This window comes from Ylistrum balloti, unplaced genomic scaffold (assembly GCF_031769215.1).
Source record: "Ylistrum balloti isolate Yb309-2 unplaced genomic scaffold, AGI_CSIRO_Ybal_v1 Utg369662, whole genome shotgun sequence".
Taxonomy (NCBI): Eukaryota; Metazoa; Mollusca; class Bivalvia; order Pectinida; family Pectinidae; genus Ylistrum; species Ylistrum balloti.
The window spans coordinates 422,154-435,613 of NW_026781912.1; the positions used below are offsets into that span (position 1 = coordinate 422,154).

The following is a 13,460-nucleotide window of genomic DNA, read 5'->3' on the forward strand; positions in this document are numbered from 1 at the left end:
GTTTGTTTAAAACATAGTTGCATCTACAGTACAGAAGCTTAGGTACAATAGTAGTATACTGTTTTTATTGTTAGAACCTAATATGTGGTATTGATAGCTCTATCTGTTAGGCCTACATAATCTCAGGTGGAGACATGTGGTATTGATAGCTCCATCTGTTAGGGTGTTGGCCTACACAATCTCAGGTGGAGATATGTGGTATTGATAGCTCCATCTGTTAGGCCTACATAATCTCAGGTGGAGACATGTGGTATTGATAGCTCCATCTGTTAGGGTGTTGGCCTACACAATCTCAGGTGGAGATATGTGGTATTGATAGCTCCATCTGTTAGGCCTACATAATCTCAGGTGGAGATATGTGGTATTGATAGCTCCATCTGTTAGGGTGTTGGCCTACACAATCTCAGGTGGAGATATGTGGTATTGATAGCTCCATCTGTTAGGCCTACACAATCTCAGGTGGAGATATGTGGTATTGATAGCTCCATCTGTTAGACCTACATAATCTCAGGTGGAGACATGTGGTATTGATAGCTCCATCTGTTAGACCTTCATAATCTCAGGTGGAGAGTTTTTCACAGACACATGGAGTTATATTTTATCTTAAATTATTTAAAGATTTGAAAGTGAAACATTAAAAAAAATTGAGCTATTCAAAAATATTTCATATGAAATAAGAGTAGGGAGATTTCTCTGAAAACTAGGAAAGGTAACATATACACTTAAAGTTAAAAATTCCCAGCTTTGAAACCTCCATATTTACTTGTCATTACTTTATTTACATTATGAATCCCACCTGACTTTTTGTAAAATCCTAATTCTACACCAATACGCTTTAGATATATACTGTGCTGCTTTGTGTATATTTTGTTTTTAATATTGAGATTCCTTGAAGATTTTGTAAAACACAAATACGAAAACCATTTTCTTGTAATCAGTATATCAAACTAAGTTACTGAAAAAAAATTGTGAAAATGTTCAGAAATGTTGTTCCTTGTCATGATCAGTGTTAATTGTTTATTTACATTGTATTTTGTAAACAAATGTCGTATTTGTGGATGTATATATTCATTATCAAACTTTTGTGAATATGAAAAGACATTGTGTTACTTTTATCCTTGTTTGCCTCTGTTAAACAATGTTTTTCAAGATTGACATACATATATAAATATAGATACATGTACCTATATATACACCTATATATGACATACACTTTTGCTGTTACGTAGTGTGGATTTGGAATGGGTTGTGAGCACTATTTGGAGTGCTTAGCAAGGGTGAGTTTGTTTATCTGATCATGCAAAATTCATTCACAGGGGCTTGTGAATCAGGCAGAATTGCAAATAGAATTTTATAAATAATATTTCAGGGGACTGCGTCAATCAATAAGAATGATAACAGATTGCATTATCTTGTAATTGTTTTCTCTGGAAATTTTCTTATACTCATCACTAAGCCCAGGTAAAAACACGTAATTTTTGTTCAGTAGAATTATTACCAGGAAATACTATTTCGTCTTATTTGACCATGCCAGAGGTTACATGGTTGTGTGTAGATTGCTTGGATCTACTGAAGGATGAGTATAGTGTATGTATATAAAAAGGAAGAATGGTGAAGATGATAAACAAAGTGAATTATTGGATCATTTAGTTTTTGAAAAGATAGTTAAAACAAGAAGGAACAATTGAATGAGGCCATGATGGTGACCAGTTAGATCAGGTACAGAACAGCCACCATTTTGCATTCTCACAATCAAATTTTATTTACACCTCAATTTCAACAAACTCTCCCTGAAAGCTTACATATTTTAGCACTTGTGAGTGTTGTTTTTGCAGTCATGTTTTTGATGCCCCTGATCTTGTTCCCACTACAGCTCTCTGCTGACTCCTTTTCCACCAAGTTCTCCTTTGCTTGTGTTGAGGATGTAGACGATAGAAATGTATGTCTGATCACTTGATCACTGTGAATTGTTGATAGATGGGAAGAAAATTACATACCTTGTGGAGATGTGGAGAAAAAATTGTATATTGCTGTCTATTGAAGACTTCTTCTATAATGTTAAGTTTTGATATATGTTTCCTGGCTGATTTCCAAGTCCCTGTGTATTTTTTTATGTAAAAGTACATGTTTGGGTCTGATATAAAACGAAAAAAATGATGAAGTGGCACCCCTAACATAAACTGCGTGACCTTAGATATGTAACTCGCTCCTCACCATCTTAAAATTCATCCCTCTACTGTGTGATCATTCAAAGCTTAATTATTTTTAATATAATGTGTTGGAAATAATGAAATATATTTATCATCAACCTCTTAACATTCATTTTGTTTGCATGTTTCAATGATAACTTTTATATTTTTGCATGTTTTACCAATAGACATGTCTGGATCGGTTTTACTGGAACAAAAAATCTAATGAATCTATGGTACCTTAATTGATGAAATGAACTGGGTTACCCTTTGTTGTGGACAAGTCCACTGTAGTTTGCAGAGGGTTCCACTACTTCCTGAACTAGAGAGCATGTTTTGTTATGATTGATGATTTTTGTGTTTGTTTACCTTTATATGGAATTACATAATGGTTTTTTTTAACAGCTGGAAATCTGCTGCAGCTTTTTCTAACATTAATGTGATGTGAGAAATTAATATAACAGAAGCTCATGTAAACTGAGTTACTATCAGAATTTCTAGAAATCAGTTTGTATGTTATATCATGGTACATAGTAGTTTGTGTCAGAAATCAGTGAAGTTATTCTGAAATATTTTGTAACATAAATTGATCTGATACTATTACATCAAGCGATGATATTGATATCCCTTTGAATCTGTTTAAGGAATTTCGTGTTTCTTACCTTTCCAAAAAAGTTAAGATATTGTGAAGACGTAAAAAATGGACATCAATAAGAAAAATATTTGATTTACAACTGATCAAAGCTAAATATGGAGAATTAGTTAGATTTGGAATCCATGGAAATTTCTTACCTTTTGATAAATGAATAGATATAAAAAGGTAAACAGTGGAAAACAGAACAGACTACACTATAACTGGATGTCCATGTGAGGGTTTGTATTTCAAGTGTTCATCACTGACATGAAATGAGGGTTTGTGTTTGTGTATTTGTAGGTCAAAAGAATAGCCTTCATGTGTAAATGCCATGATCATGTCAAGAAACTCGGCGAGGGAAAATATCTCATCTTCGGCAAAGTTGTTCAGATTCGGGTAAGTTTCTTTTTAAACTGATACCTTTATATCCTGTTTCTATAACATGTTCTGATTGTGTTCGCTACATTTGGGTCTAATGAACCCGTGTAAGTCCTCTGACCTATATTAAGGTAGGGAAATAGAAATGCCACTTAAAACTCACCATGTTTTTATCAGTGGTAAGCCATCAGAAACTTCACCATATTCATACGACACTATATCTAGGCTTCTTAATATGTCTTTGTCCTGTTACAAATCTACTGCCTGAGTTTGAGTCAGGGTTAATGTGTTTCCCCCTAGACTTATTTCTTTGTCCTGTTATAAATCTACTCCCTGAGTTTGAGTCAGGGTTAATGTGTTTCCCCCTAGACTTATTTCTTTGTCCTGTTATAAATCTACTCCCTGAGTTTGAGTCAGGGTTAATGTGTTTCCCCCTAGACTTATTTCTTTGTTCTGTTATAAATCTACTCCATGAGTTTGAGTCAGGGTTAATGTGTTTCCCCCTAGACTTATTTCTTTGTCCTGTTATAAATCTACTCCATGAGTTTGAGTCAGGGTTAATGTGTTTCCCCCTAGACTTATTTCTTTGTTCTGTTATAAATCTACTCCCTGAGTTTGAGTCAGGGTTAATGTGTTTCCCCCTAGACTTATTTCTTTGTCCTGTTATAAATCTACTCCATGAGTTTGAGTCAGGGTTAATGTGTTTCCCCCTAGACTTATTTCTTTGTTCTGTTATAAATCTACTCCCTGAGTTTGAGTCAGAGTTAATGTGTTTCCCCCTAGACTTATTTCTTTGTCCTGTTATAAATCTACTCCATGAGTTTGAGTCAGGGTTAATGTGTTTCCCCCTAGACTTATTACTTTGTCCTGTTATAAATCTACTCCCTGAGTTTGAGTCAGGGTTAATGTGTTTCCCCCTAGACTTATTTCTTTGTTCTGTTATAAATCTACTCCCTGAGTTTGAGTCAGGGTTAATGTGTTTCCCCCTAGACTTATTTCTTTGTCCTGTTATAAATCTACTCCCTGAGTTTGAGTCAGGGTTAATGTGTTTCCCCCTAGACTTATTTCTTTGTTCTGTTATAAATCTACTCCCTGAGTTTGAGTCAGGGTTAATGTGTTTCCCCCTAGACTTATTACATGACTTACTTCTTTGTTCTGTTATAAATCTACTCCCTGAGTTTGAGTCAGGGTTAATGTGTTTCCCCCTAGACTTATTTCTTTGTCCTGTTATAAATCTACTAAAATAGAGGTTGAGTCAGGGTTAATGTGTTTCCCCTAGACTATTACATGACTTATTTCTTTGTTCTGTTATCTACTCCCTGAGTTTGAGTCAGGGTTAATGTGTTTAGACCCCATAGACTTATTTCTTTGTCCTGTTATAAATCTACTCCCTGAGTTTGAGTCAGGGTTAAGACTTATTTCTTTGTCCTGTGAGTTTGAGTCAGGGTTAATGTGTTTCCCCTAGACTTATTACAGACTTATTTCTTTGTTCTGTTATAAATCTACTCCCTGAGTTTGAGTCAGGGTTAATGTGTTTCCCCCTTATTACATGACTTAGACTTATTTCTTTGTTCCTGTTTAAATCTACTCCCTGAGTTTGAGTCAGGGTTTATGTGTGTCCCCCTAGACTTATTACATGACTTATTTCTTTGTCCTGTTATAAATCTACTCCCTGAGTTTGAGTCAGGGTTAATGTGTTTCCCCCTAGACTTATTACATGACTTATTTCTTTGTCCTGTTATAAATCTACTCCCTGAGTTTGAGTCAGGGTTAATGTGTTTACATGACTTATTTCTTTGTCCTGTTATAAATCTACTCCCTGAGTTTGAGTCAGGGTTAATGTGTTTCCCCCTAGACTTATTTCTTTGTCCTGTTATAAATCTACTCCCTGAGTTTGAGTCAGGGTTAATGTGTTTCCCCCTAGACTTATTACATGACTTATTTCTTTGTCCTGTTATAAATCTACTCCCTGAGTTTGAGTCAGGGTTAATGTGTTTCCCCCTAGACTTATTTCTTTGTCCTGTTATAAATCTACTCCCTGAGTTTGAGTCAGGGTTAATGTGTTTCCCCCTAGACTTATTACATGACTTATTTCTTTGTCCTGTTATAAATCTACTCCCTGAGTTTGAGTCAGGGTTAATGTTATAAATCTACTCCCTGAGTTTGAGTCAGGGTTAATGTGTTTCCGCCTAGACTTATTTCTTTGTCCTGTTATAAATCTACTCCCTGAGTTTGAGTCAGGGTTAATGTGTTTCCCCCTAGACTTATTACATGACTTATTTCTTTGTCCTGTTATAAATCTACTCCCTGAGTTTGAGTCAGGGTTAATGTGTTTCCCCCTAGACTTATTTCTTTGTCCTGTTATAAATCTACTCCCTGAGTTTGAGTCAGGGTTAATGTGTTTCCCCCTAGACTTATTACATGACTTATTTCTTTGTCCTGTTATAAATCTACTCCCTGAGTTTGAGTCAGGGTTAATGTGTTTCCCCCTAGACTTATTACTTTGTCCTGTTATAAATCTACTCCCTGAGTTTGAGTCAGGGTTAATGTGTTAATGTGTGTACCCCTAGTTTGAGTCAGGGTTAATGTGTTTCCCCCTAGACTTATTTCTTTGTCCTGTTATAAATCTACTCCCTGAGTTTGAGTCAGGGTTAATGTGTTTCCCCCTAGACTTATTACATGACTTATTTCTTTGTCCTGTTATAAATCTACTCCCTGAGTTTGAGTCAGGGTTAATGTGTTTCCCCCTAGACTTATTTCTTTGTCCTGTTATAAATCTACTCCCTGAGTTTGAGTCAGGGTTAATGTGTTTCCCCCTAGACTTATTTCATGTTTCCTGTTTATTTCTTTGTCCTGTTATAAATCTACTCCCTGAGTTTGAGTCATGGGTTAATGTGTTTCCCCCTGAGTTTGAGTCAGGGTTATGTGATTACATGACTTATTTCTTTGTCCTGTTATAAATCTACTCCATGAGTTTGAGTCAGGGTTAATGTGTTTCCCCCTAGACTTATTTCTTTGTCCTGTTATAAATCTACTCCCTGAGTTTGAGTCAGGGTTAATGTGTTTCCCCCTAGACTTATTTCTTTGTCCTGTTATAAATCTACTCCCTGAGTTTGAGTCAGGGTTAATGTGTTTCCCCCTAGACTTATTACATGACTTATTTCTTTGTCCTGTTATAAATCTACTCCCTGAGTTTGAGTCAGGGTTAATGTGTTTCCCCCTAGACTTATTACATGCCTTATTACTTTGTCCTGTTATAAATCTACTCCCTGAGTTTGAGTCAGGGTTAATGTGTTTCCCCCTAGACTTATTACATGACTTATTTCTTTGTCCTGTTATAAATCTACTCCATGAGTTTGAGTCAGGGATAATGTGTTTCCCCCTAGACTTATTTCTTTGTCCTGTTATAAATCTACTCCCTGAGTTTGAGTCAGGGTTAATGTGTTTCCCCCTAGACTTATTACATGACTTATTTCTTTGTCCTGTTATAAATCTACTCCCTGAGTTTGAGTCAGGGTTAATGTGTTTCCCCCTAGACTTATTTCTTCTTTGTCCTGTCCTGTTATAACTTATCTGTTATAAATCTACTCCCTGAGTTTGAGTCAGGGTTAATGTGTTTCCCCCTAGACTTACTTATTACATAGACTTATTTCTTTGTCCTGTTATAAATCTACTCCCTGAGTTTGAGTCAGGGTTAATGTGTTTCCCCCTAGACTTATTATGACTTATTTCTTTGTCCTGTTATAAATCTACTCCCTGAGTTTGAGTCAGGGTTAATGTGTTTCCCCCTAGACTTATTTATTTCTTTGTCCTGTTATAAATCTACTCCCTGAGTTTGAGTCAGGGTTAATGTGTTTCCCCCTAGACTTATTTCTTTGTTCTGTTATAAATCTACTCCCTGAGTTTGAGTCAGGGTTAATGTGTTTCCCCCTAGACTTATTTCTTTGTTCTGTTATAAATCTACTCCCTGAGTTTGAGTAGAGTCAGGGGAAATGTGTTTCCCCATAGACTTATTACATGACGTATTTCTTTGTCCTGTTATAAATCTACTCCCTGAGTTTGAGTCAGGGTTAATGTGTTTCCCCCTGACTTACTTATTTCTATTTCTTTGTCCTGTTATAAATCTACTCCCTGAGTTTGAGTCAGGGTTAATGTGTTTCCCCCTAGACTTATTACATGACTTATTTCTTTGTCCTGTTATAAATCTACTCCCTGAGTTTGAGTCAGGGTTAATGTGTTTCCCCCTAGACTTATTACATGACTTATTTCTTTGTCCTGTTATAAATCTACTCCCTGAGTTTGAGTCAGGGTTAATGTGTTTCCCCCTAGACTTATTTCTTTGTCCTGTTATAAATCTACTCCCTGAGTTTGAGTCAGGGTTAATGTGTTTCCCCCTAGACTTATTTCTTTGTCCTGTTATAAATCTACAGGGTTATTTCTTTGTCCTGTTATAAATCTACTCCCTGAGTTTGAGTCAGGGTTAATGTGTTTCCCCCTAGACTTATTTCTTTGTTCTGTTATAAATCTACTCCCTGAGTTTGAGTCAGGGTTAATGTGTTTCCCCCTAGACTTATTTCTTTGTCCTGTTATAAATCTACTCCCTGTTATGAGTTTGAGTCAGGGTTAATGTGTTTCCCCCTAGACTTATTACATGACTTATTTCTTTGTCCTGTTATAAATCTACTCCCTGAGTTTGAGTCAGGGTTAATGTGACTTATTTCTTTGTCCTGTTATAAATCTACTCCCTGAGTTTGAGTCAGGGTTAATGTGTTTCCCCCTAGACTTATTACATGACTTATTTCTTTGTCCTGTTATAAATCTACTCCATGAGTTTGAGTCAGGGTTAATGTGTTTCCCCCTAGACTTATTTCTTTGTTCTGTTATAAATCTACTCCCTGAGTTTGAGTCAGGGTTAATGTGTTTCCCCCTAGACTTATTACATGACTTATTTCTTTGTCCTGTTATAAATCTACTCCCTGAGTTTGAGTCATTGTTTCCCCCTAGACTTATTTTCTTATTTTTGTCCTGTTATAAATCTACTCCCTGAGTTTGAGTCAGGGTTAATGTGTTTCCCCCTAGACTTATTACATGACTTATTTCTTTGTTCTGTTATAAATCTACTCCCTGAGTTTGAGTCAGGGTTAATGTGTTTCCCCCTAGACTTATTTCTTTGTTCTGTTATAAATCTACTCCCTGAGTTTGAGTCAGGGTTAATGTGTTTCCCCCTAGACTTATTTCTTTGTCCTGTTATAAATCTACTCCCTGTGTTTGAGTCAGGGTTAATGTGTTTCCCCCTAGACTTATTACATGACTTATTTCTTTGTTCTGTTATAAATCTACTCCCTGAGTTTGAGTCAGGGTTAATGTGTTTCCCCCTAGACTTATTTCTTTGTCCTGTTATAAATCTACTCCCTGAGTTTGAGTCAGGGTTAATGTGTTTCCCCCTAGACTTATTACATGACTTATTTCTTTGTCCTGTTATAAATCTACTCCCTGAGTTTGAGTCAGGGTTAATTATTACATGACTTATTTCTTTGTCCTGTTATAAATCTACTCCCTGAGTTTGAGTCAGGGTTAATGTGTTTCCCCCTAGACTTATTTCTTTGTCCTGTTATAAATCTACTCCCTGAGTTTGAGTCAGGGTTAATGTGTGTTTCCCCCTAGACTTATTTCTTTGTCCTGTTATAAATCTACTCCCTGAGTTTGAGTCAGGGTTAATGTGTTTCCCCCTAGACTTATTACATGACTTATTACTTTGTCCTGTTATAAATCTACTCCCTGAGTTTGAGTCAGGGTTAATGTGTTTCCCCCTAGACTTATTTCTTTGTTCTGTTATAAATCTACTCCCTGAGTTTGAGTCAGAGTTAATGTGTTTCCCCCTAGACTTATTTCTTTGTCCTGTTATAAATCTACTCCCTGAGTTTGAGTCAGGGTTAATGTGTTTCCCCCTAGACTTATTTCTTTGTTCTGTTATAAATCTACTCCCTGAGTTTGAGTCAGGGTTAATGTGTTTCCCCCTAGACTTATTTCTTTGTCCTGTTACAAATCTACTCCCTGAGTTTGAGTCAGAGTTAATGTGTTTCCCCCTAGACTTATTTCTTTGTCCTGTTATAAATCTACTCCCTGAGTTTGAGTCAGGGTTAATGTGTTTCCCCCTAGACTTATTTCTTTGTTCTGTTATAAATCTACTCCATGAGTTTGAGTCAGGGTTAATGTGTTTCCCCCTAGACTTATTTCTTTGTCCTGTTATAAATCTACTCCCTGAGTTTGAGTCAGGGTTAATGTGTTTCCCCCTAGACTTATTTCTTTGTTCTGTTATAAATCTACTCCCTGAGTTTGAGTCAGGGTTAATGTGTTTCCCCCTAGACTTATTTCTTTGTCCTGTTATAAATCTACTCCATGAGTTTGAGTCAGGGTTAATGTGTTTCCCCCTAGACTTATTACATGACTTATTTCTTTGTCCTGTTATAAATCACTGGGGCTTATTACAGTAATTTTGATATTACTTTCTTTTTGATCATTTTTGTAAAATGCATCACTTACCCAAATACCTAGTGGTACTAGTATCAATATTAGTCTATAAAGGAAAATGATTTCCTTTTCACAAAAGACACTCGCTGTAAATGCATTCAAACCATTATTTGAATTCTGTAACATTTTGGGAATCATTTTAAATGTTCAAACCCCCTAACAGAATAATTTTTCTTACCTATAATCTTATTATATGAAGTACATTGTACAACAATTGATCCTGCATTAAGCCTGTAGAATAATACATTACCTAAGATCCAGAGTGAGGGGGTGGGCTTATTACAGGACAACAAAACAGACTTGTTATTCTATTGAATTGCAGTAGATATTGGTGGGCTTATCACCTGGTATGGGCTTAGTACATGGTTAATTAAGCTAATACTAACACACAGAATAAGTACAGAAATGGTGAAACTCTCAATGGTGTCCTGACTCAAGACTTTTAAGTATCAGAACTTTTATAAACGAGTAATAGATTGTGCTTTGTGTTAAAAGAAATAAATGCATAATCATACTTCTCTACCTACAGCATACTTATGTCAAAAGTTCAAACCTGTTGAATGCACTAAGTCAAAATTCTTGTAAGTCGAGATGACCATAATAGCAGGCTTTGTTCACAGAATACCACCATGTCATTAGAGCAAACATGATTTGATACAATCACTGACTCGTCACACCAGCTTGTATAATATCTCGCCATCAAAGATAAATCTCTCAATCAAAATCACAAATATTTCTATTAGTTTGATGGAGCATTTCATTTGATCTATCAATATCAACATGGTAGTCATTCTAAAGGTAATTGTTTACACATTGATTGATTTCATTGATTAGGAAGATAATGTTTGTTTACCAACAATATTGAACAGGTGATTCAAATCATTTCAAATTTCTACTTGATCATTTTAAAATGTGATAGTTGAAATATTATCTCAGTGTTATGTTACATGGAATCTTTTTTTTATTTTTTCTGGTAGGAAAGGAAACAAATGAGCACCGTATTGAAATTTGATGACTAGATTTGATATCATTAATATGTCATTTAATCTGTTTCATAGTGTATAGTCATTTTATCTAAACTGCACAGATAAGCAATATTCTACCCAGTCCTGTTGTATAGTCGGGATACCTAACATTCTACAGGGTTTTCTTAGGTTGGTTTCTCTTCTTTATAAGAAAGAATCTTTTGTACATGCTAGCTCGTTTATGGCCTTCTGTTTGGCAGGAAAAAAAATTTGATACCATCTGACTCCATCAGAACAGGATCTCTGTATATATTTTGACCTATGAATTCCACTTTTTAGTGAACATTTTAAAACTGTATATGTGTCCTTATCCCTGAAATATACCACCGATAATCTCTTAAAGATTTTTACTATCTTTTCTCCTTTCCTCTTCTATATCAGAATTTCTTTGAAATCCACTATGATTGAAACTTTATATTTAATTAATTTCATCACACATAAAAAATATCCCTGTTAAATTTTCTTATTCAGTTGTAATAATTATCATTTCTCTGACCTTTCAAGAAGAAAGCTTAAGACCTAAAGATGATTTTTTTTATTTCATTGTATTTACTTAGGCGTATATCTTACCCGTGCATTAATTTTCACACTTAACATATTTTGATCTCTTCTCTTTACACATTTATCTTGTATCACATATATCAGCATTTACCTATTTGCATTGACTTTTGAGGTTTTTGCAATTTGACCATTGACGTTTAATTCATTTCATTTTATGCATTAATTTTTAACCTCTGTTACAGTTCCTGAAGAACCGTCATTTGATGGTTAGAGTAGGAGGAGGTTGGGACACATTGGAGCATTATCTTATACATCACAACCCGGTTCAGGTGTTTGAGCACCGCAGACCAAACACTGCAAATGGCTCCCATGATTCCACTAGCAAATACCTGTGTTTCAAGTCAAAGTACAAGTCCGAATGATTGGACCAAAAGGAGATAATTGATTCCACTCACAACACAACAGAATTGCAACACTCTTGTGATCATCCTGTTGTAGAAGTCTCCTTAATGAAATGGTCATTTCATGGAGGAATTAGACAATGACGGGCTGATTATCCATTTGTCCGATTTATTGGAATTCCTCTGACACAAAAGTCTTGTGATGGATTAAAATATGGCCAAAAGTGTACATTAACACTCCAAGATTTCTCATAGCTACCTACCTGGTGCATTTTCCATTTCTGGTAAATATGGGCTGTATATTCAACTACACTGGTTTCAAATATTCAGGTGATGGCTGTGTTTGACAGGATGTCAGGATGTGATTCCTTAAAACTCCTTACAATTCCTTTGGTTATACGTGTCATTTTTTTCTGTACTGCAGGAATACAGTAAGTAATGACGATTGTAATGGAGCACTGTGTAAATTTAAAGAAAATAGATATATATTGGTCACACAAGGACTTTTAAAAGTTGCTGATGAGAACTGAAAAAGTCTGTTTAGTCCAGATAGACAGACTAGTCAAATTTTTTCTCACACTCAACATTAAGTCTTTGATGAAGCTGACTCGTTTTAATCTAAAGCTGAAGTGGTCGACCAGTTGTTTTTGTTGAAAAAGCAAATTGAATATGACTTTTTCTAGCTATTGCTCACACTGAGCTTCTCTTGTTAAATGGGCATACTGTATTGATATATGGAAGAGTCAAAACATTGTAACATACTGGACAATCTCCGATCAGAACTGAACATCTCCGATCAGAACTGAAGCTGTAATTGTGGAAAGTTGGACAAAAACAGATTGAGGTTTCTGACTGTTGTTTTGTTGTTTTTTAATTGTACACTTCAGGGAATGTGGTAATACTTTGTACACCTGTAAGAAATACAAAATATATTTGGTAATTTATTTTGTTTTAACCATGAAACTGATTTACTTGTGCCGTTTAATTGGCCCACATCAAGTACAACTGCGTTTATCCTGTAATATCTCTATTCTACCTTGACTTATTTGAAAAGTTTGTGTGAAAAATGGCCTCTGTCCTAACTTTGTGGATGGAGAATGAGACTGATGTTCACTTGGGGTCCTAATCAAGGCTGAAACTTTCTCCTGCTATGAATGACTTTTTCTCCTATGGTTGATGTTGAAGTCAAGGTTTGTAAATGGATAGCCTGTATTTGTTAGTTGTTATAGAAATATTTATATATATAATGGTGCTCTTGTTATTTTTCTAAATGTCTGTCTTCTTGAAAGATTTTGAATTCCTATTTAATGATAAACTTGTAAAATTGTCTGTGATTGGCTATTTTCTGTAAATTTGAAACAATATCTGTGATTGGCTATTTTCTGTGATATACTGCAAATAGTTTTATGGTCTTCTATATTGTTTTCATCTTTCTTTGATTGAAAGTAAGAAAGCAGTCAATAGGAAACATAAATGTTTGAGATATTATTCTCTATTCAACAACGAGACATTCTGTCTCCAATTTTGTTTTAAGCGTTTTGATTGGCCACTGAATTTACAAATAACCTTTATATTAACCATGTACTGATCATACCATAGATGCCTCTGACATTAAAATTGTGCTGTTTAATGTTGATTCTTGATAAATGGACTAATAGGAGCAGAGTTTTCTGTCTCTAAGAACAATGATGTTACAAATGTTTTGATTGGTCAGATGTTCCTCTGACACTGTATGAATGCATGTGGTTGCTGTAATAATCAATAAAAAAACTTGCTTTAATTTACAAATTGTATATTTCCA

At 35.2% G+C, this 13,460-nt stretch overlaps 1 protein-coding gene across 5 annotated transcripts in view; it reads left to right on the forward strand.

The window, feature by feature from the left end:
- Nucleotides 1-12,992, forward strand: part of LOC132559408 (growth arrest-specific protein 2-like) — a 43,223-nt gene extending 30,231 nt beyond the window's left edge. For all 5 annotated transcript variants that reach the window (XM_060224030.1, XM_060224023.1, XM_060224045.1 and 2 more), the window contains 2 exons: nt 3,124-3,219; nt 11,501-12,992. In XM_060224030.1, the coding sequence (XP_060080013.1) occupies nt 3,124-3,219; nt 11,501-11,680 (276 nt within the window). In that variant the 3' untranslated portion in view covers nt 11,681-12,992. The remainder of the gene's footprint in view (nt 1-3,123; nt 3,220-11,500) is intronic.
- The last annotated feature ends 468 nt before the right edge of the window (nt 12,993-13,460 follow it).